Raw genomic sequence first — 19,336 nt, 5'->3', positions numbered from 1 at the left:
CAACAGGTACTTCTGAAAACCACAGTCATTTCCTCATTCTTCCTTCTACCCATCCTTCCATCTGCCATGAATCTATCCATCATCTGTCAGTCATGCACCATTCATTCACAGATCCATTAATCGGTCCACCAATACCTTAAACTCTCTCCATTCACACACTCATTTATCTACTCAGATTTTACCTATCCATCCACAAATCCATATCTCTATCTTTCCATCCATTCCTCACTCCCTCTACCCACCCATCTATCCCTCCATCCAAATATCTAACCATCTATTTACCCATCCATCCACCCAGTCACCCATTTACAAACTCACCTATCCATCCACCCATCTATTCATCCATCCATCCATCCACCATCCATATACTCATCCTTCTACCTAGCCATATACCCCTCCATGTGTCCATTTCTTTAAAAAAAATTTTTTTTTTCCAAATTGATTTCAAAGCGAGAATCATTGATTGGCTGCCTCCTGCACACCTCCTACTGGGGATCAGGCTCACAACCTGGGCCTGTGCCCTTGACCGGAATCAAACTCAGGACCCTTCAGTCCGTAGGCCGATGCTCTATTCACTGAGCCAAACCGGCTAGGATGTCCATTTCTGTTTGTATTGATCTTCTCATAAATTCATCAACTTCATTTATGCATCCATCCTTTCATCCAACCTTTTAACTATCCCTCCAACTGACCTACCATTTATTCACCCACAGATGTATTTACCCATTCAGTATTAAGTCATGCATTCGTCTATTCATTCGACTTCCAATCCACTCACCCACTCACTTATTAGTCAAGTTAGTCACTCACCCAACACCTACCCATTCACATCCTGAAACCAGACCCTATGACTGCGATGGGGACACAGGCGTGACTCAGACCTGTTTCTTGCCCTCTAGGAATTGATAGTCAATTGGGAGAGGGAAATAACAATACACACACACACACAGGAAATTCTCAAAATAGTGTGATCAGTGCTGTGCTCACAGAATGTTCCAGCTTCAGGTGGCCAGGGGGCCAGGATGGAGAGGGCTGCAATGGGCAGGAGGAAGATTACAAGGTACCAGGGACAGGATGAAGGTCCCGGGGCAAGCGCTTGCTCCAGCCAGGACCCCTCTTGTCTGCACAACTCCACTCTCTGACTACCTCCCTGCCACCCCACAGGCAGAGTTGATCCACCTAGGAACCAAGACAATGCCACAAGCAACATGGTTACAGTCTTCGCTTAGCGGGCAGCGCTCCCACCATGCCCAGCCCACCCCCAGTTACCAAGGCAAAGCAGGGACACCTCCTGCCTCCAGGAAGACCCTCCTGCAACAGCCTGACAAGGCCAAGGGGGCACCTCACCACATCCCACGCCTCCGGGCTGTGGTCGAGAGCCAGGCCTTCAAGAACATCCTGGTGGATGAGATGGACATGATGGAGTCTCGTGCAGCCACCCTCATCCAAGCCAACTGGAGGGGCCACCAGCTCCGGAGGAAGCTGACCACCCACATACTGGCGGCTAAAGGCGTCCACGCGGCCTGGCGGCGCTTCAATACCAAACGCCGCCTCCGGTATGGCAAGGCAGCGGAGAAAAAATCGAAAGTGGACGAGGAGAACATCCCTTACCACCCCCCTCAGCTGGTGCGGTTCCAGCATGCAGAAGAAGACAGGTATCTTCTGGCCCCACCTGTCATGGTGAATAAGGAGACCCAGTTCCCTTCTGATGACAGCTTGGCTGCCTGTGCCCTCCAGCTGGCGCTGCTGCAGCCCCCAGGCGAACCACGGCCCGACGCGCAGGCTACTGGTGCCACCGGAGGCCCTACCGCCACTTTCCTGCCACACCAGACTTCCCTCAGACTTCCGTGTCCTGTGGGTCTGAATGCAAAGTACCATCCCTGTCTGCTGACCAGAACCGTCAGAAGTACCAGCCTTAGCCACTCAGAAGGGGACTGGACGAAGACCAAGAAAGTGACTGGCAGAGCCAGCAAGGCAGGAGCCCTCGGGCTACCCTGTGAAAGGATTGCCCAGACGCTTCACGCCCCCCTCAAGACCCAGGCGCAGGCCCAGGTGGAAATAGAGGTCCTCAGAGCCCCACCCCAGGCAGGCCAAGCATCTTCGACGACCAAGACTCCACTCCATTCGTGCTTGGCCTCCACAATGCACAAACCCGCAGCCCAGCACTGCCCAAGGCCCAGGGTAACAATAGCCAAGACCCCACCTCAGCTGGACTCAGCCGGCCCCGTGGCCAAGACCACATTCCAGTCATGCCTGGCAGCAATCTTGAACAAGATCCCAGCCCAGCCGCGCCCAATATCCACAACGGCAACGAAGACCCCGCCCCAGCCGAGCCCGGCAGCCCCGATGACCAAGACCCCAGCTCAGATGCGACCAACGGCCTTGAGACAACCGGCTGCCATGACCTCAGTTATCAAGCCCCCGGCACAGACCTGCCCGGTGCCTGTGATGGCCAAGCCCCCGCTGCCCCTGATGTGCCCAACAGTCCCGATAGCCAAGTCCCTCCTGCAGACATGTCCGGGGGCTGCGACAGCCAAGACCCCATCTCAGACGCTCCCAGGAGACTCGGTGACCCAGACCCCATCTCAGACGCTCCCAGGAGACTCGGTGACCCAGACCCCATCTCAGACGCTCCCAGGAGACTCAGTGACCCAGACCCCTACCCAGACACGTCTGGCAGCCATGATCATCAAGACGCCGGCCCAGTTACGCTCCGTGGCCACCGTCATCAGGAACCTCTGCCTGTCTCCTCCTGCAGATGGAAATCTGGACGCTTCGCCTCCAGCAGCCGTGGGGGATGGGATTCCCAATACCCCGTCGTCACATACTGACCTGAACAGACTGAAGGCCAAGGCTGTGGTGACCGGGAGGCAGATGGCAGGCTCGGGCCAAGTCTCGTCCCATTCACACTTGGCTGAGGGAAAGGTGAAATTCTGCCCCCCACCACATCTGGGGGCTGGGGCTCCCAAGGCTCCATCTAGGCCTTTTGAGGAAGCCGAGAAAATCAAGGCCTTCTTCTCCCAGAAGCAGGTGAAAATGACAGCCACGTCTAACACCAGCGTGGCCAAGGTCTTATCGCAGGAACAGCTGAGAGCAGATGTCCCGAAGGTTCGGTCCCAGGGCTGTGCGCCGGTAGAGATGGCGGTGGTTCTCCCCCAAGCACAGCGGGGCCCGTGCCCAGCCAAGCCCCTGCTCCAAGCACAGAAGGCCACCTGTCCCACCACAGCCTCGCCCCAGAGACATATGCTGGCAAGGCAGATGAGGCCCCCGCCCCAGGCAAACATCGCCAGGTGTCTGTCCAAGCCCCCATCCCAGGTACATCCACCTGCCAAGCTAACCCCAGCCCCGACCCTGGCCCATCCGGGCACATGTCTGGCCAAGACGCAGTCCCCGGCACCTGTGACCACAGAAGTGATAAAGGTCCAGTCTCAAGCACATCCGCCTGCGAGGCTGACCAAGGCGCATTCCCAAGCCCAGCTGGCCACAGAAACAGCCAAGTGCCTCTGTTCTGCCCGCCAGGCAGCCGAGCTCGGTAGCAAGACTCGGTCCCAGCCACTCCTGGCTGGGTTCAAGGCCTCCACCCAGCCCTGTCAACACGTCGGCTCTCTTTGCACTTTGTCCCGAGCAAAGCCAGAGGACAGATTAACCCAGCTCCCAGCCCATGGCTGTGCCCAGGACAAAGCCACCAAGAGCCCATGCCAGGGGGCCTCCAAGACCCAGACCATGCTGGTGCCTCGGCTGGTGTCCATTGGACCTTCCACATGCAACGTCGAGTCCTGGGGTGACAGCCGGGCCCCCCTGGCCCAGCCATTGACCACAAGCCCAGCCGCGCCCTGCCAGGAGGAGCTGGGGGCCGCCCAGCTGGCCTCACTGTGTGCTGAGCTGGCCGCCACGCTGGGCTCCCAGGAGGACATCCGTGCTCTGCTGGCGAAAGCTCTCCCCCGGGGGGAAGCAAGGGCGGCGCTGAACCAGGCCCTGCTGTCCAAAGAGGTCCTGGGCACCACAATGGCCAAGGCCCTGCCCCCGGGCATGCTGGGCACAGCACTGGTGAAGGCTCTGTCCTGGGGCGAGCTGGGCACGGCCCTGTCCCGTGCCCTTTCCCAGGGGGAGCTGCGGGCAGAACTCACGAAGGCCATCCAGAACACGCTGGTGGAGGTGCTCAGCAAGGTCCTGACGGAGCAAGACCGGGCTGCTCTGAGCCAGGCGGTGTGCCAGGGGGAGCTGGGCACCGTCCTGAGCCAGTCCTTGTCTCAGGCGGCCCTCCAGACTGAACTCGTCCTCCCAAGGGCCGCCTCGAAAACAATGGGAAGTGGGATGACTGTGACGCCAGTCCCGGTGAAGGTGGACTCCAGGAGGAGCGGGCCAGCTGCATGGGGGCCCACCATGGGCCGTGTGAGGCCACAGCCCAGCAAGGTCAGGGGTCCCCAGGGTGGGGCCTGGGAGGGCTGTTGGAGGAGATGGGGGATGGGCCACGGTCAGGAGGTCACCCTGCTTGTCCGGGTGCCTCCTTGGTCACCAGGTTGCCCATCACCGTTCTCCAGTTCCCCTGACTGCAGTTTTGGACCCCACTCTGTCATGGGATAAGGGAGACACCTCCGTGCACCCAGGGGCGGGCGAATCGCCATCAGCTCTCCACTCAGGGTGAGTGATGCAGGCCCGTTTGCCTGAGCCGCTCCCCCTGCAGCCACCCCGCCATCTGTGGCAGCCACTAGTTGCCAGTGGCGTGGCCCCAAACTCCCACAAACCACATGTGGCCAGCACGATGACCCCATGTCTGTCAGCATCCCTGGAGGAGGACAGGGTGGCCCCAGGCAAGCTTGCCAGCACTGTGGGTGGTGGGATAACCATCCACTCCCACCAGTTTGTCACCACCTATGGGGGGGGTGCTTATTGGTGTCAGCCATTCGGGGTCACCAGCGGGGACACCAGCCATCAGCGCCAAAAGTCTGCAAGAATCACGGTCCCTGCGGAGACCATGCAGAGGACTCAGTCCCCAAGTCAGACACAGGCCCTTGTGGGCCCGAGTGAGATGACCAACAAGGTGGCCTCTGGTCTCCCGAGGGTCACCAGTGAGCAAAGTCTCCTAACTCAACCACAGACCCCCCCAAGGCACCCAAACACAACAGAGCATCCTGCTGCCTGGCTCCATGGCTCCTGGTCACCTCTGGGCATTCGAAAGTCAGGGAAGCGTCCCCAGAAAGCCAGTTAATGCCCTCCCTTCCCCATACATCCATTCGAGAATTGAACATGGGGTATCAATCCTGGCACGTGTTGCCCATGGGAGCTATATACTCAGTGAACTGTTTGCCACAGGGCTCAGACAATGACCTTGACCTGGCCAGAAGCTCCTCCAAGGGTTCTGCAGGCTGTGGCCCAAGTTCGAGCAGGTCCCAGAGCTGTCTGTGCCGCTGTAGCCCACTCAGTCTTTGTACCCTGACTGTGGCCAGCCTGACTGTTGTCGACTTGGCAGAGGAGTCCTGGGAGGCCAGCTCAGAGAGAGGACTTCCTCTCTGGGGAGACCATGGGGAGGTCCCAGAGGCCTGGGGACCTGGGAGAGATGGAGAGAGTGGGTCATGGGTACATGGCCCCAAACCTCCACCACTCACCCTTCCTGGCCTCAGAGCTGATCCCCATTCTGTACCACAGCTCAGTGTCCAGTCATATGACCTTGAGCATCCACTGGAGCTCTTGAGGACAAGAGGTATATGTCCTCAAGCCAAAACTCTCTGAGTCCAAAAGATAGCTTGTGCCAGAATCCCTACAGGACAGGACTGTCTGTGGGTCATGTGGTCCCTCTGAGCAGCAGCCATCTTTGATGAGTAAATTGATCCCAAGCCCATCCTAGCCATCAGTAACCAGTAAGGTGGCTCCAAACCCAGGCCAGCTTTCTATGGCCAGTAAGCTCCCCACAGCCTATCTGAGCCTTCTAGGCCAGCCATCTAAGGGTAAGCCCCAGCCTAGCACAGCATCTATGACCAGTGGAGTGGCCCCTAGCCCAGTGCTCGGCAAACTGCGGCTTGTGAGCCACATTTGGCTCTTTGGCCCTGTGAGTGTGGCTCTTCCACAAAATACCAATACTGGGCGAATCTATTTTGAAGAAGTGGCATTAGACATTTAAGTATAAAAAATCTGGCTCTCAAAAGAAGTTTCAATCGTTGTTCTGTTGATATTTGGCTCTGCTGACTAATGAATTTGCCGACCACTGCCCTAGCCTAACCCATGCAACTATGGGCAATAGTGTGGCCCCCAGCCTAGGCCAACCATCTGTGATGAGTAGTAAGGGTTATGCAATCACTGTTACTTTGGGCCCCGAGGTGAGTTCAGATCTCCTGTCCAGAGTGAATGCAGTGGCCCCTCGTCTGTCATCCATCCTTGCTGGCTGAAGTCACCTGGAATACAACACATCTGTCTGGGCTAGGGGCATGGCTGGGGGCTGAGCCAGCCATCTCTGGCCACTGGGGTGAATCCATGTCAATATCTTCTGATGGGTCATGGGATGACCTCATAGGTCCAGGCCCCTGAATTCAGAGAAGTGTCCCCTGGGTTTCATCAGCCACTCGGTCTTGGTGGGAGGTACCAAACAGAATATTCTTGTCACTGTTTCAGCCCCAAACCTCTACCCGGCAGCTGTGACGCATGGAGGGGTTTCTTGCCTAGGCCGGGAACCAGCTGTCAGGCATTCTATTCGGGATTCTGGCTACAAGCACGTGTCAGGGCAGTGGCTGCTGGTATGCTCTCAAATGTGTCTTGGGACCCTGGATACTGAAAAGTTCCTAAATATGACTCAAGGACCTGTGTCTCCCGGTGTGACAAGGAGTATGTGCCGGAGAAGCGTGGCAACTGCTGTGGGCCCAAGGCCATCTCAGATCAGCAGTGGCACGGCTCCCATGGCATTCTGGGCCTCTGTGGCAGGTACCCCTTTGGCTCATGAACAAGCTTCAAGGGGGGGTGGGGGCAGGGTTGGCTGCTCTCGGGCTTTTGTGGCCACAAGGTCTGAGTACGTCCAGATTTCCCCTGGCCAATGTGGGCTCCAGCACAGGTCAGGTCAATGCTGATCCATGTGGGCCACCAGTGCCTTATGTCCACAGTCACCACATCCAGTTATCAACAATCAAATGCTTCCAGCCAGGAGCCGAGATGGGCATGGCCAGTCTCAGTGCCGGGTTCTGTAGCCAATAGGATGAGCACAGCGGTGGCCCCAGGTACTGAGGTTCGTGGCAAGACCTTCAGCTTTCCCACAGGGTCTGAGATCCACTGTGTGGCCCCAGCCTTCCACTAGGTTACGTGGCTAATTACGTGGCCCAAGCCCTTCAGCCATGATCCGTGATCAGCTGCCTGCCTAGGCCAGGACCTCCAATGCCATGGTCCACAGCCCTTCTCCAGGCTCTGTCATCGGTGGTGTGGCCCAGAGTCTCCTCCAGTGTTTGCGGCCAGTGACATGGCCAGGACCCTACCCCCAGGTTCTGTGGTGAATAGAGTGCCCCCAGACCGATTACCGCACCTGGTGCAGGCAGTCTCTCTGTAAGACCCTGTACTAGTAACCTCTCCAAGACTGCCCTAGGTTCAGGGGTGAGTGGGGTGGGCCTAAGTGTCTGTCTCTTCTGGTTCTGTGGCCTCTAGTGTGGTCGCAGAACTTATGACTGGGGGACTGAGTCAGAGCCTGGTCTGAGGTCCATGGCCTGCGAGGCTAGTCCACCCTCCACAGTCAGAAGCGTAACTCACAGCCTTCCCCAGGGGTCCAGACTCCATGGACTCACCGCCCATCCTTACCATGGTCTCAAGCCCTGCCCCAGGCCTAAGAATCCAGTGGCAGAGCCAGAGGAGAGTACCAAGAGCCCATGGCAGAGCCTCTGTCGAGCCACATTCATGGGACAACAGCCTTGGAGACCAGAGATGGCCAGGCCCTGGACGAGGCTCTCTCCCAGAAGTCCTGTTTCGTAGGGAGTCCATGGGCCTTGAGGCAACCCCATGGATGTCTGAGAATCCCCTGTCACCTGATGTGGACTCCGACCGTGACTTCCTGGCAGAGGACAAGACTCCAAAGGCCAAAAGCGGTCGGAGGAGGGGCAGCTCCCAGCTGAGCCGGGGCTGTGATGATGGCGTCACCCCGTCCTTCCCCAGCCTCCAGGTTTTGCACACCGGGGCCAGCAGGGTCACCCGAACTCTGCAGCAGAAGCCAGCCACCAGGGGGAGGGCTCCTAGCTCCCACTTTGTGACTTCTCATGGGGTCTCCAGTGTGCAAATGGACACAGGGCCCCCTGAGCTCACAGGCGTCAGTGGCTCACCTTGTCCCTCAGAGCCTCGGCTGCTCACATGTCTGGGAGCCATTCCTATGGGATGGTGGCTTCCACAGTAACATCGGGGTCACCCACACTGGCTCACGACAGGACTGTGGCATCTAGTTTGCATATGAGGTCTGCGTCTGGGATAGGGGGGATCTCGAACCCTTCCCGGAGGTCAGGGGCCACCCATGTGGCCTCACGTGGGCTGCCGTATAGTCTAAGGCCAGTGGGGTGGCGTCCAGTGGGTGCCAGTGCATTTGGAAGCCAGTATCTGGGAACCTGGCTCAGAGCAGCCACCGTGACCTCCTTGGCTAGAGAACGCTACACGTCCTTGCATAGTAGCGCTGCCTCCGGAATGCTAGATGGCTCTGTGGCCAAGGCTGAGGCCTCCCAGGAGGCGGCGGAGCATGCCTCCAGGGCCCTCAGGGAGGCCCCAAAGGTTCCAGGGGTACGCTGCCGGCCATAACGCCAACGATCCTTACTGCTGTCTGGCCACGACATGGCCATCCCTGGGTTGCCCGGCGGCGGGGTTCGCAGGGGGCTTCTGGGTGATAAATCTTCACCAAGTGGTTCCTGGCGGTCCCCTTTTTAACCGGGAGTCGCTCGGGGGACCCCGTGGCTCCTGTGCGCGGTCATGGGGCACCTCTGACTTCCGCTTTACTCCAGGTCTCCATGGACCCCGCCATGGCTGGCGGCCCAACATGGAACGGCGCCATCCCCAGCGCTGCCGTGGAGCCCGTGAAGGGGGGGGACAAGACCCCCTGCGGCGCCAGGAAGCCGCCCCGGTGCGACGAGCCGCGGGATGCCATGGGCCTGGAGGCGCTGGTGGACCCCCGGCGGCTGGGGTTGCTGGTGACGTCTGTGCGCACCATGGAGATGATCATCCTGCAGGCCGCCGTGGTCATCCAGGCGTGCGCGCGCGGCTACCTGGTGCGCCGCACGATCAGGGTGTGGCACCAGTGGGCGGCGGTCATCCAGGCCGCCTGGCGCGGCTACTGCGCGCGCCGGGACCTGGCGCGGCTCCTCAAGGCGGCCATCACCATCCAGGCCTCGTGGCGAGGCCTGAGCGCCCGCCGGCACCGGAAGCGCCTGGCCCAGCTCGTGCCGCTCCTCCGCTCCAGGGCGGAAGTGAGCGTCAGGACCACGCCCACTTCCGGCCACCGCTGCTTCCAGGCCTGCCAGCCCCGCGCCTGCGCCTTCTGCCAGTCGCTGAGCACCAGGCTGGGCAGCGTGCCCAGCGCCGTGATGCTCGTAGGTGCCAGCCCCCGCACGTGTCACACGTGCGGCTACACCCTGCCCACGAGGGTGGTGAAGGGCACGGGCCGGGGCACCGCGGACCAGGGGGCCGCGCGGTGGGGCCAGGACACCCAGCTGAGCACCCAGAGCGCTAGGCTGACCCCGAGCCAGATGAAGGCGGCCACGCTCATCCAGGCCATCTGGAGGGGCTTCGTCGTGCGCCGCCGGCTGATGAGGGAGCAGGTGGCCGCCAAGATACTCCAGGCCACATGGCGGGGCCACTACACGCGGTCCTCCCTCACCACGGACGCGCTTCTGAGGCCAGCGGCGCGGGACGGCCCACAGGACGCGCAGTGGCCAGGAGTCTAGCACCCTGACGGCCCGACGGGGGACATCGGGGCGATGCCATGTGGCGCTCTCGGTCTAATGAATAAAGTGCTCCACAGCCTGGGTCTTGGTCTACCTACGCTCCTAGGAGTATCATGGGCATGGGGGGGTGGGGGGGTGGCAGGGAGTGAGGGAATCTGGAACACTCCGGACTGGAGGGACCCTAAAACTTTCAACCACGTCGTGGGCTCCCAGGGTCTGTGTCTGGGAGAGGGACCCAAGCCTTCTCGGAGGTCAGGGGCCTCCATATGGCCGTAGGATCTGTCCATGACAGTGGGGCGGTGTCCCTGACACACTCCAGAAGCCAGTGTCTGGGCCCTGGGCCCTCGGCCTGGGAACCCTCTGGGTGCATACATGGTGCCTTATTCAGGAAATGCCAGCGGTTTTCGGCCAGGGACTGATCTGGGGGGATGCTGGGCTCAACCGCAAGGGGCTCCAGTCTGGGTGAGAGAGAGCTGAACACAGATGTTCCCAGCCTGTGAGGTCAGGGACAGGGCAGGGAGCAGGGAGGGGGCTACAGGCACCCAGAGGGGGCAGCCTGCTTGAAGGAGTGGCAAAGGGATGGCAGCATGGGTTCAGGCAGCTATGGAAGGGGCCACAGAGCGGGTGGGGCTGCTGCGGGGAGGGGAATGGAAAGGAGGGGGATCCTGCAGTGATGTGCAGAATTTGAGGGCTTCTGGGTCATGGTTCAGGCGGAATTTTTAGATGAAGGGGGGTGTCCAGGTGGAGGGGGGCAGGTATGGCGGCCCTGGCCAACGGTGGCACCCATAGACCCTGTGTCCTGAGGCCCCCCCCCCCCTTCCCCGGGGACAGGTGTAAAAAGCAGCCCCTGGCCACGCACCTGACCACACATCACACCTGTGCAGAGCCCGCCCTCCACCCTCCCACGCAGGAAGGGCAGCTCCCGGCTGCTGCTGCGGACACCCCTACAGGTAAGAGCAGGTAAGGAAAAAGATTGGCCTCTAGAAAGCTGGGGTGGGGGGAATGGAGGGCCATACTGCCAGCATACACCTGGGGGGGGGGGGGAATGGAGGGCCATACTGCCAGCATACACCTGGGGGGGGGAATGGAGGGCCATACTGCCAGCATACACCGGGGGGGGGGGAATGGAGGGCCATACTGCCAGCATACACCTGGGGGGGGGGAATGGAGGGCCATACTGCCACCACACACCTGGGGGGGGGGGAATGGAGGGCCATACTGCCAGCATACACCTGGGGGGGGGAATGGAGGGCCATACTGCCAGCATACACCTGGGGGGGGGGAATGGAGGGCCATACTGCCAGCATACACCTGGGGGGGGGAATGGAGGGCCATACTGCCAGCATACACCTGGGGGGGGGGAATGGAGGGCCATACTGCCAGCATACACCTGGGGGGGGGGAATGGGGGGCCATACTGCCAGCATACACCTGGGGGGGGGGGAATGGAGGGCCATACTGCCAGCATACACCTGGGGGGGGGGGAATGGAGGGCCATCCTGCCAGCATACACCTGGGGGGGGGAATGGAGGGCCATACTGCCAGCATACACCTGGGGGGGGGGAATGGAGGGCCATACTGCCAGCATACACCTGGGGGGGGGGAATGGAGGGCCATACTGCCAGCATACACCTGGGGGGGGGGGAATGGAGGGCCATACTGCCAGCATACACCTGGGGGGGGGGAATGGAGGGCCATACTGCCAGCATACACCTGGGGGGGGGGAATGGAGGGCCATACTGCCAGCATACACCTGGGGGGGGGGAATGGAGGGCCATACTGCCAGCATACACCTGGGGTCCGGCCCTCTCCTCAGGCCAGGCTGGTCTGCCAGGCGCCCGCCCCCAGAAGGGCTCCTTCCCCCCTCCCCGAAGCAAGGTGGGGGTCATGAGAACAGCAGCAGCACCCCCACCCCTCCACCGCCCCACTCTACCCTGAGGATGCCACTTCTGCAACCCCAGCCTGGCCTGAGCCAGTAAGAAGCTGTGGCTGCCTCGTACCCAGTTTGAGGTTCCATTTTAAAGCTGCTCCTGTTCGCCAGCCCCCGAGGGAAGGAGGACACAGGGCCATGGGAAGGGGGACGGGCTCATTTCCTGTTCCCTAAGCATCCATGCTCCCAGGAGAAGCTCCTGGTGCCCGCTTGTCTGACTGTCCCCAGGATGCAGAACTGAACTTCTTAGTAAGGTTTATTTTATCGGTGACATACACTGTTACGTTAGTTTCAGGTGTGCAACAGTGATTCCACTGGAGTTGGACTCTTGCATTGCCTTCTCTCCCACCAAACCGTCACTGTCTGACCTGTGCACCTGCCCGGACCGGTAATATCAGAGTGGAGGCCACCACCCATATGGCGCTTCTGGCAGGCCAGGGCTTCTCTCGGAAAGCACCTTCTTTATCCCCATCTATAGCTCAGGAAACTGAGGCTGTGCAAGCCCCCAGCTGTGCCTGAGCTGGCTTAGAACCAGTTGACTTGGCCCGTGCTGGCCTCCTGGCCTAGGCCTCATGGCCCAGGACATAGAAATAGCCCTCCGCCCTGGCTGGGTGGCTCAGTTGGTCAGAGTGTAGTCCCATATGCCAAGGTTGTGTGTTCGATCCCTGGTCAGGGCACATACAAGAATCAACCAGTGCCGAAACCGGTTTGGCTCAGTGGATAGAGCGTCGACCTGCAAACTGAAAGGTCCCAGGTTCGATTCCGGTCAAGGGCACGTACCTTGGTTGCAGGCACATCCCCAGTGGGGGTGTGCAGGAGGCAGCTGGTAGATGTATCTCTCTCATCGACATTTCTAACTCTCTATCCCTTTCAATTCCTCTCTGTGTAAAAATCGATAAAACATTAAAAAGAAAAAAAAAGAAAAAAAAGAATCAACCAGTGAATGTATAAATGAATTGAACAACAAATCTCTCTCTCCAATAAAAATAAAAACCAAAACAACAGACAAACTTCCTAAAAATAAAAATAAACCTTCTTTACCTCTTTTTTTTTTTTAACATATATTTTATTGTTTTTTTACAGAGAGGAAGGGAGAGGGTTAGAAACATCAATGAAAGAGAAACATCGACCAGCTGCCTCCTGCACACCCCCATGCCCTTGACCGGAATCAAACCCGGGACCCTTCAGTCCGAAGGCCAACGCTCTATCCACTGAGCCAAACCGGCCTCGGCCCTCTTTACCTCTTGTCCGCTCTCCAGTAGCTCATGAGCTCCTGCCTGCTCTGTGCCAGGTGCTCAGCAGAGCTTGTGTCCTCCACTTCCTCCTCTTTCAAGAATCACTAGTTTTCCTCCGTTCACTTTAAATTTTTTAAAAAATATGTTTTTATTGATTTCAGAGAGAGGAAGGAAGAGGAAGAGATAGAAACATCAATGATGAGTGAGAATCATCCCTCAGCTGCCTCCTGCATGCCCCCTACTGGTGATTAAGCCAGCAACCCCAGGCATGTGCCCTGACAAGGAATGGAACTGTGACCTCCTGGTTCATCGGTCAATACTCAACCACTGAGCCGCACTGGCTGGGCTTCCTCAGTGCACTTTAAAAGTTCAGCTCCGAAGCCCTAACTGGTTTGGCTCAGTGGATAGAGCGTTGGCTTGCTGACTGAAGGATCCCAGGTTTGATTCCCGGTCAAGGGCATGTACCTTGGTTGTGGGCACATCTCAGTGGGGAGTGTGCAGGAGGCAGTTAGCCAATGTTTTTCTCTCATCGATGTTTCTGACTATCTCTCTCCCTTCCTCTCTGTAAAAAATCAATAAAATAAAATTTTAAAAGTTCCCCCGAGTTCCACTGTGGCTCCTGAGCCACCCTCATTTCAGCAAAAAAACTCATCCTCTGGATTCTTCCTCAAATGGTGAGAGGTAGTTTGGAAGGCTGGCCTTTTAGTCCTTGACTCCTTGGAGGACCTTGAGGGACCCTCTTCCCACCTTCCTAGTTGCCTCGGGCCTCAGTTTTTCCCATCTGTAAAATGGGGACAAAGTCCGGCCAGGGCACAATCCCTCTCCTTGGCTCAGCTGCCATCCCCACAGGGCCTGGAGACTGGACTGAGAAAAGTGGGTCTGTGTGTGGACCCAGGCCCCTCTGGAGCCTCGTACTGAATGTTACCTCCACACTCCTGCCAGCCGGGCGGTAAGAGAGGAAGCACAAAGGTCCACTGGGGCAGCGTGGACAGGGTCGGTGAGTGAACTTGTAAGCAGCTAAGGTGCGCAGCAGCCTGGAACTGGGAGGGAAGTAACTGTAGGAGGTGGCCCATGAAATATTTACCTGCCCTCAGCCTGGCCCAGGGCTCCGTGCCTGGAGGGTCAGGAGCCAGGAGCAGCTGGAACAAGGATGGGGGCGGAGTTTTTCAGAGCTTTGATCCCCCGACTATTCCCAGAGCCCAGGCCTCTCCCCACTCCCCATTAGGACTCTGATGCTGACACAATGGAGCACTGATCTATGAACCAGGGACCACGGTTCAATTCCCAGTCAGGGCACATGCCCAGGTTGTGAGCTCGATCCCCAGTAAGGGGCATGCAGGAGGCAGCTGATCAACGATTTTCTCTCATCATTTCTCTCTCTCTCTCTCTCTCTCTCTCTCTCTGAAATCAATAAAAATAAATTTAAGTGAAACAACAAAAAACTGAGTTTGGCCGTGAGGACCTTCCAGGTCCTGCAGAAGATTAGGGCTGATCCTCTCTGAGGGCTCTGAGGGTCTGTGCGCCCACATGCGCAGACCTGTGTGACTCTGAGGGGCTGCCTACCGGAGCTGTCCCTTTCACAGACAAAAACCCCTTTGAGTCCCAGGAGATTTGAAAGGGTCACCCAAGCCAAGGCTGGTTTGGCTCAGTGGATAGAGCGTCAGTCTGCGGATTGAAGGGTCCCAGGTTCTATTCCAGTCAAGGGCCTGTACCTTGGTTGCAGGCACATCCCCGGTGGGAGGTAACCCCCACCCCAATTCTGGCTCTCCAGCTCCGCGCTCACCCCACCTCCCACTCCTGCCACCTGAGTGAGTTCCACTTCCTGGACCCTGCACTCGAGCCCCACTTCCAGGGGGCTCTGTGCTTCTGGGCAGTTTGCGGGGAGTGGGGGGCAGCTGATCGATGTTTCTCTCTCATCGATGTTTCTAACTGTCTCTCTCCCTTCCTCTCTGTACAAAATCATTAAAGTATAATTTTTTAAAAAAGAAAATTAAAAAGGCTCGTTGTGCTGCATGTTCTCTAGAGCCTATGGGGGGGGGGGGGTCATCTGAGTGCTGCCTGGGTTGCAGCCATTTCTTGTGCCCAGAGAGCTTCTGGGCCCTCAAAGCAAGAGAGGGGGCTGGGAGCAGGCAGCCTGGACTGGAAGCTGCACTGCGGGCTCAGAGAGCTCCGTACAAGGGCACCTCACGTCCCTCTGGGCACTCGGTGGTGAACTAGCCCCTCCAGCCCCCGGGAGCAGGGTCACTCTCTGAGGGAAGAGGGAAGAGGGCATCCAGAGAGGGGCTGGGCCCGGACCCCCACCCTTCTCCTCATCACCCCCTCCCTGTGCCCTCTGGTGTTTGCTGTCCTGTGTTAGGAGGGAGCCTGAAACCTCAACTTCCAAACCCGGTTCCCTCCAGCCACAGTTCTCTCCTAGTTCAGGGGACCCCCCCCCCCAACCACTCCAGCCCCTGGTTCAGGGACAGACTCCCCTTCCCCCCCCCCCTCCGCCCTCCCCCTGCAAAGCCCCTTAAATTCAGAGGTAACCCCCACCCCAATTCTGGCTCTCCAGCTCCGCGCTCACCCCACCTCCCACTCCTGCCACCTGAGTGAGTTCCACTTCCTGGACCCTGCACTCGAGCCCCACTTCCAGGGGGCTCTGTGCTTCTGGGCAGTTTGCGGGGAGTGGGGGGCAAAAGGAGGGGAGAGATGGCTGAGGTTACCGGCTGCAGTTCTGGGATCGGCCTCCAGGGGGAGACACAGACCTAAGAATGTGCTCGAAAGGGCACCCCCTCCGATTCCCTCCCCTCCACTCCCGGTATTGCTGAAAGCTCTGGGGCCTCCTTCATTTCAGACACATTAAAAGTGCCTCACCCTAACCGGTTTGGCTCAGTGGATAGAGCATCGGCCTGCAGATTGAAAGGTCCCACCTTCGATTCCGGTCAAGGGCATGTACCTTGGTTGCAGGCACATCCCCAGTAGGAGGTGTACAGGAGGCAGCTGATGGATGTTTCTCTCACAGCGATGTTTCTAACTCTCTGTCGCTCTCCCTTCCTCTCTGTAAAAAATCAATAAAAATATATTTAAAAAAATAAAGAAATAGAGTGCCTCGTGTATGTCACAGCCTGTGGGATACAGCTGTTATAAGTAAATTCCATATTTGTTTATAAAATAACAAAATATAACCGAATAAAGGGTTGGAATATGAGTACAAATGGTTTAAATTTTTTAAATAAGTGGCCAGTAAAGGTCTCGATTTGCAAGAGGTGAGAGAGGAGTTACAAGTTATCTACGGGGAGAGCAGCCCAGGGAGCAGGCACGGCCTGTGCAAAGGTCCTGAGGTAGGACTGTGCCTGGTACACTTGAGGAACTGGGAGGAGGATACTCATGGGGAAGCCAAGAGGATGGGAAGATTGTACAGTGTGACCATCCAGGACCCCAGGGATGCAATAGAGGCCAAGAATTTTCAGAGGCATCTAGAAGAATTGTCACTCAAACTACCACGTTGTCTCTGAAATGTTCAAAGAAGATTGCAAGCACCAAGTGTGATGAGCTTTTGCTTAAAGTCACAGGCTATAAGCCATCTCCTCAGAGTGTCCTATTTCATATGATCCCCAGAAGGCCGCAGAGTTTGTAAACGGAGTTCCAGATTTTTCTCACTGTGTGAGAACTCCTGGGAGTGGCCCATGAGAGCAGTGAAAACTGCTGAGCTGAGACGGCAAACAGAATGAATTCCTTACAGACAGACATATTCACAAGCAAAAGGAGAAGGAGGCCCTTTAAAAAGTCAGAGCAGCCCCGAGCAGTTTGGCTCAATGGATAGAGCGTCGGCCTGCGGACTCACGGGTCCCAGGTTCGATTCCAGTCAAGGGCATGTACCTTGGTTGCGGGCACATCCCCAGAAGGGAGTGTGCAGGAGGCAGCTGATCAATGTTTCTCTCTCATCCATGTTTCTAACTCTCTATCCCTCTTCCTTCCTTTCTGTAAAAAAAAAAAAATCAATAAAATATATTTAAAATAAAAAAGTGCGGGTGGCGACCAGAGAGGGAAGTGAGTGCCCGGTTTAAAGGTTCTGGGCCCTGAGGGTACCTCAGCCTGGAGAGGGGAGGGGTGGGCTCCAGGGCTAACTCCGGGCTCCTCCCTCCGCTCCAGGTGACGCTGGGGCCTGAGCTGCCCCGGAACCGGGGGGTGGGAGTGACCGTGTATCTGTTGGTGTCCTTTCTGCTCAGCCGGTCTGTGGTAACGGCCGTGAGGTGCTGTCACCAGGGTGGGCCTGCGTTCCAGGCGCCAGATGGGATGTCCATGGTGAGATGGGGGCCGGTTGGAGGGCCGCCATGCCAAGCAGAGCAAGGCCCTGGTGCCTGACACTCCGTGTGTGTTTTTCTTCCAGGAAACGATGGGCCGAAGGTCATCCCTGCTCATCGCCCACCAGAGCGGCTCTGTGGGGTGGGGACTTGGATGGGCCGGGCACCTGGGGGGGACAAGGTTGGGGTAAAGCCCTACCGTCCTCTGGGGCCTCCTGAATTGTGGATTCCTGTCCTACTGCCCTCATGGGGCCCGCAGCCCCGAGGGCGGAGACGGACCACAGCCAGGGGCTCAAAAAACATTCCAGATGGTTCCAAAGGCCACGGAACCACATGCTGGCACTGTGGCCGGATTCCGGTGGCCTGTGTGTCCAGTTTGCTGACTGGCAGGGGGGTTTCTCTGGGGAGGCACCCTGGGGAGAGCCAGGCGGGTGTCACAGGAAGCAGGCACAGCCGGGAAGAAGGCCCTGGGGCAGGAAGGACTGGGCTGTTGGGAAACAACAGAGAGGTGGGAAGAGGGGAGGGTTTAACCTGAGCACCCGGTAGGTGGTGGGGTCTGCTCGGCCTTCCTTCAGGGGCTTAAGGGGCAGATAAGCAGAGGGAGAAGGCATAGCGGGAGGCAGGGGCAACCCTATGCAGAGGCTTGCAGGCAGGAAAGCCCAGAAGCAGACGGAGAGCAGGGAGTCAAAACGCCCCTCCCCCCATTGCTCAGTGCTGCTTTTCAGCTCTGAGCTGGACCCCACGCTCTCCCCTCCCACTGGACAGGAGGGGACACCGAGTTTGGGGGAGCAGGCCTGGGGCGGGGGGCCCTCGGCAGGTCAGGGGACCCTTCCTGCTGCCTGCTCCTGTCCCCACCAGGCCCTGGGGCTTCTCCGCGAGGACAGGGAAGCTTCGAGCCCCTGGGCCACGGCTGGGCCTGGCGCCGCCCCTCCAGGCTGGGTGAGCTGCTGTGAAATGCGTGGTCAGGGAGCCTGCCGTCAAGGTCACCCACACGCTGGGGAAAAGCCCGCGGAGGGACAGTCATGCTCCGGTGGTTCCGGGGGCAGCAGGCAGCCGTGCTGGTGAAACATTAACCTGTGGCTCCGGAGGCAGAAGCACCACAGGAACTCCTGTCCCTGCCGGGGCCCCGTGAACTTTCCCGGGCCGGGCTCAGCGGAGCTCCGGCTGCTGCGTGTGGAGGGGCTACGGCCGGCAGCGAGGTGAGCGACTTTCCGGGGACCCCTGGGGGCCGCCCTCAAACCCCAGAGGGCTCTGCGGGGAAGCACAGTGTCCCAGACCTCAAGCCAGTAAAACCTTCCCGGTCTTATGGCACTTCTCTCTGTCTTCCTGTCTGTCTGCATCTCTCTGTCTCTCTGTTCCTCTCTCTGTGTCTCTCCATCTCTCTCTCTGTCAATGTCTGTCTCTTTCCTCTTTCTCCCCCCCACCCCAACCCCTACTCTCTCCATCCCTCTGTCTCTCTCTCTCCATTTTTCTCTCTGACTCCTTGTGTTTCCATCTCTCTCCCTCTCTCATAAGCAAACACAGGAGCAATTAAACTTAACACCCCCTTCCCTGTTCTCCCACACTAGGTCAGCCCCCTGGCCACTCTCTCTGCCATGCTCGTCTCTCTCGGTGATATCTCCCCATCACTCTGCCTGCAGCCTTCTGGCTGGGCCCTGAGGGTGGTGTGTGGGTGTGTCCGGTCTGGGCTTGGCGCTGACAGTTAAGGGCTCTGCTGAGGGAACCCTGGGCCGTGGAGGTGTGTGCCAGGCCTGCCTGGGCCTCACAGAGGCCGTGTGAGTCTGGAGTGCTCTCAGGTGGTGAACTGGGCTCTCCAAACCCTCCAGAGCCGGTCTGAGAACTGAGGGCTCCCCCAGGGGACCCGGGGCCAGGGGACGTCTCCCTGGGGGACCTGATGGTCCCAAGCTGCTGACCACAGCAGGGAGAAGGGAGGAGTGTATGTGGGCACCCAGGCCCTGTGCCTGGATGGAGGCCCCTGCAGAGGTTCAGGTGGTGTCCTAGC

General features: G+C 58.5%; 1 protein-coding gene across 1 annotated transcript; it reads left to right on the top strand.

Moving 5' to 3' along the window:
- The first annotated feature begins 563 nt into the window (after positions 1-563).
- On the top strand, positions 564-9,970 carry IQCN (IQ motif containing N). Its single transcript, XM_036450401.2, has 3 exons — positions 564-2,568; positions 2,629-4,413; positions 8,949-9,970. The coding sequence occupies exons 1-3, from the start codon at positions 991-993 to the stop codon at positions 9,885-9,887; spliced, it is 4,302 nt and encodes a 1,433-aa protein (XP_036306294.1). The 5' UTR covers positions 564-990; the 3' UTR covers positions 9,888-9,970.
- The last annotated feature ends 9,366 nt before the right edge of the window (positions 9,971-19,336 follow it).

Source organism: Pipistrellus kuhlii, unplaced genomic scaffold (genome assembly GCF_014108245.1).
Source record: "Pipistrellus kuhlii isolate mPipKuh1 unplaced genomic scaffold, mPipKuh1.p scaffold_m20_p_21, whole genome shotgun sequence".
Lineage (NCBI taxonomy): Eukaryota > Metazoa > Chordata > Mammalia > Chiroptera > Vespertilionidae > Pipistrellus > Pipistrellus kuhlii.
Note: the sequence above shows the minus strand (reverse complement) of the source record. Positions and strands in the feature narration are given on the sequence as shown.

Coding starts and splice junctions, on each gene's coding strand:
- IQCN (XM_036450401.2), top strand. CDS start 991: ATGTTCCAGCTTCAGGTGGCCAGGGGGCCAGGATGGAGAGGGCTGCAA. Junction 2,569..2,628: donor AGACGCTCCCAGGAGACTCG/GTGACCCAGACC, acceptor ACCCCATCTCAG/ACGCTCCCAGGAGACTCAGT. Junction 4,414..8,948: donor TGAGGCCACAGCCCAGCAAG/GTCAGGGGTCCC, acceptor GCTTTACTCCAG/GTCTCCATGGACCCCGCCAT.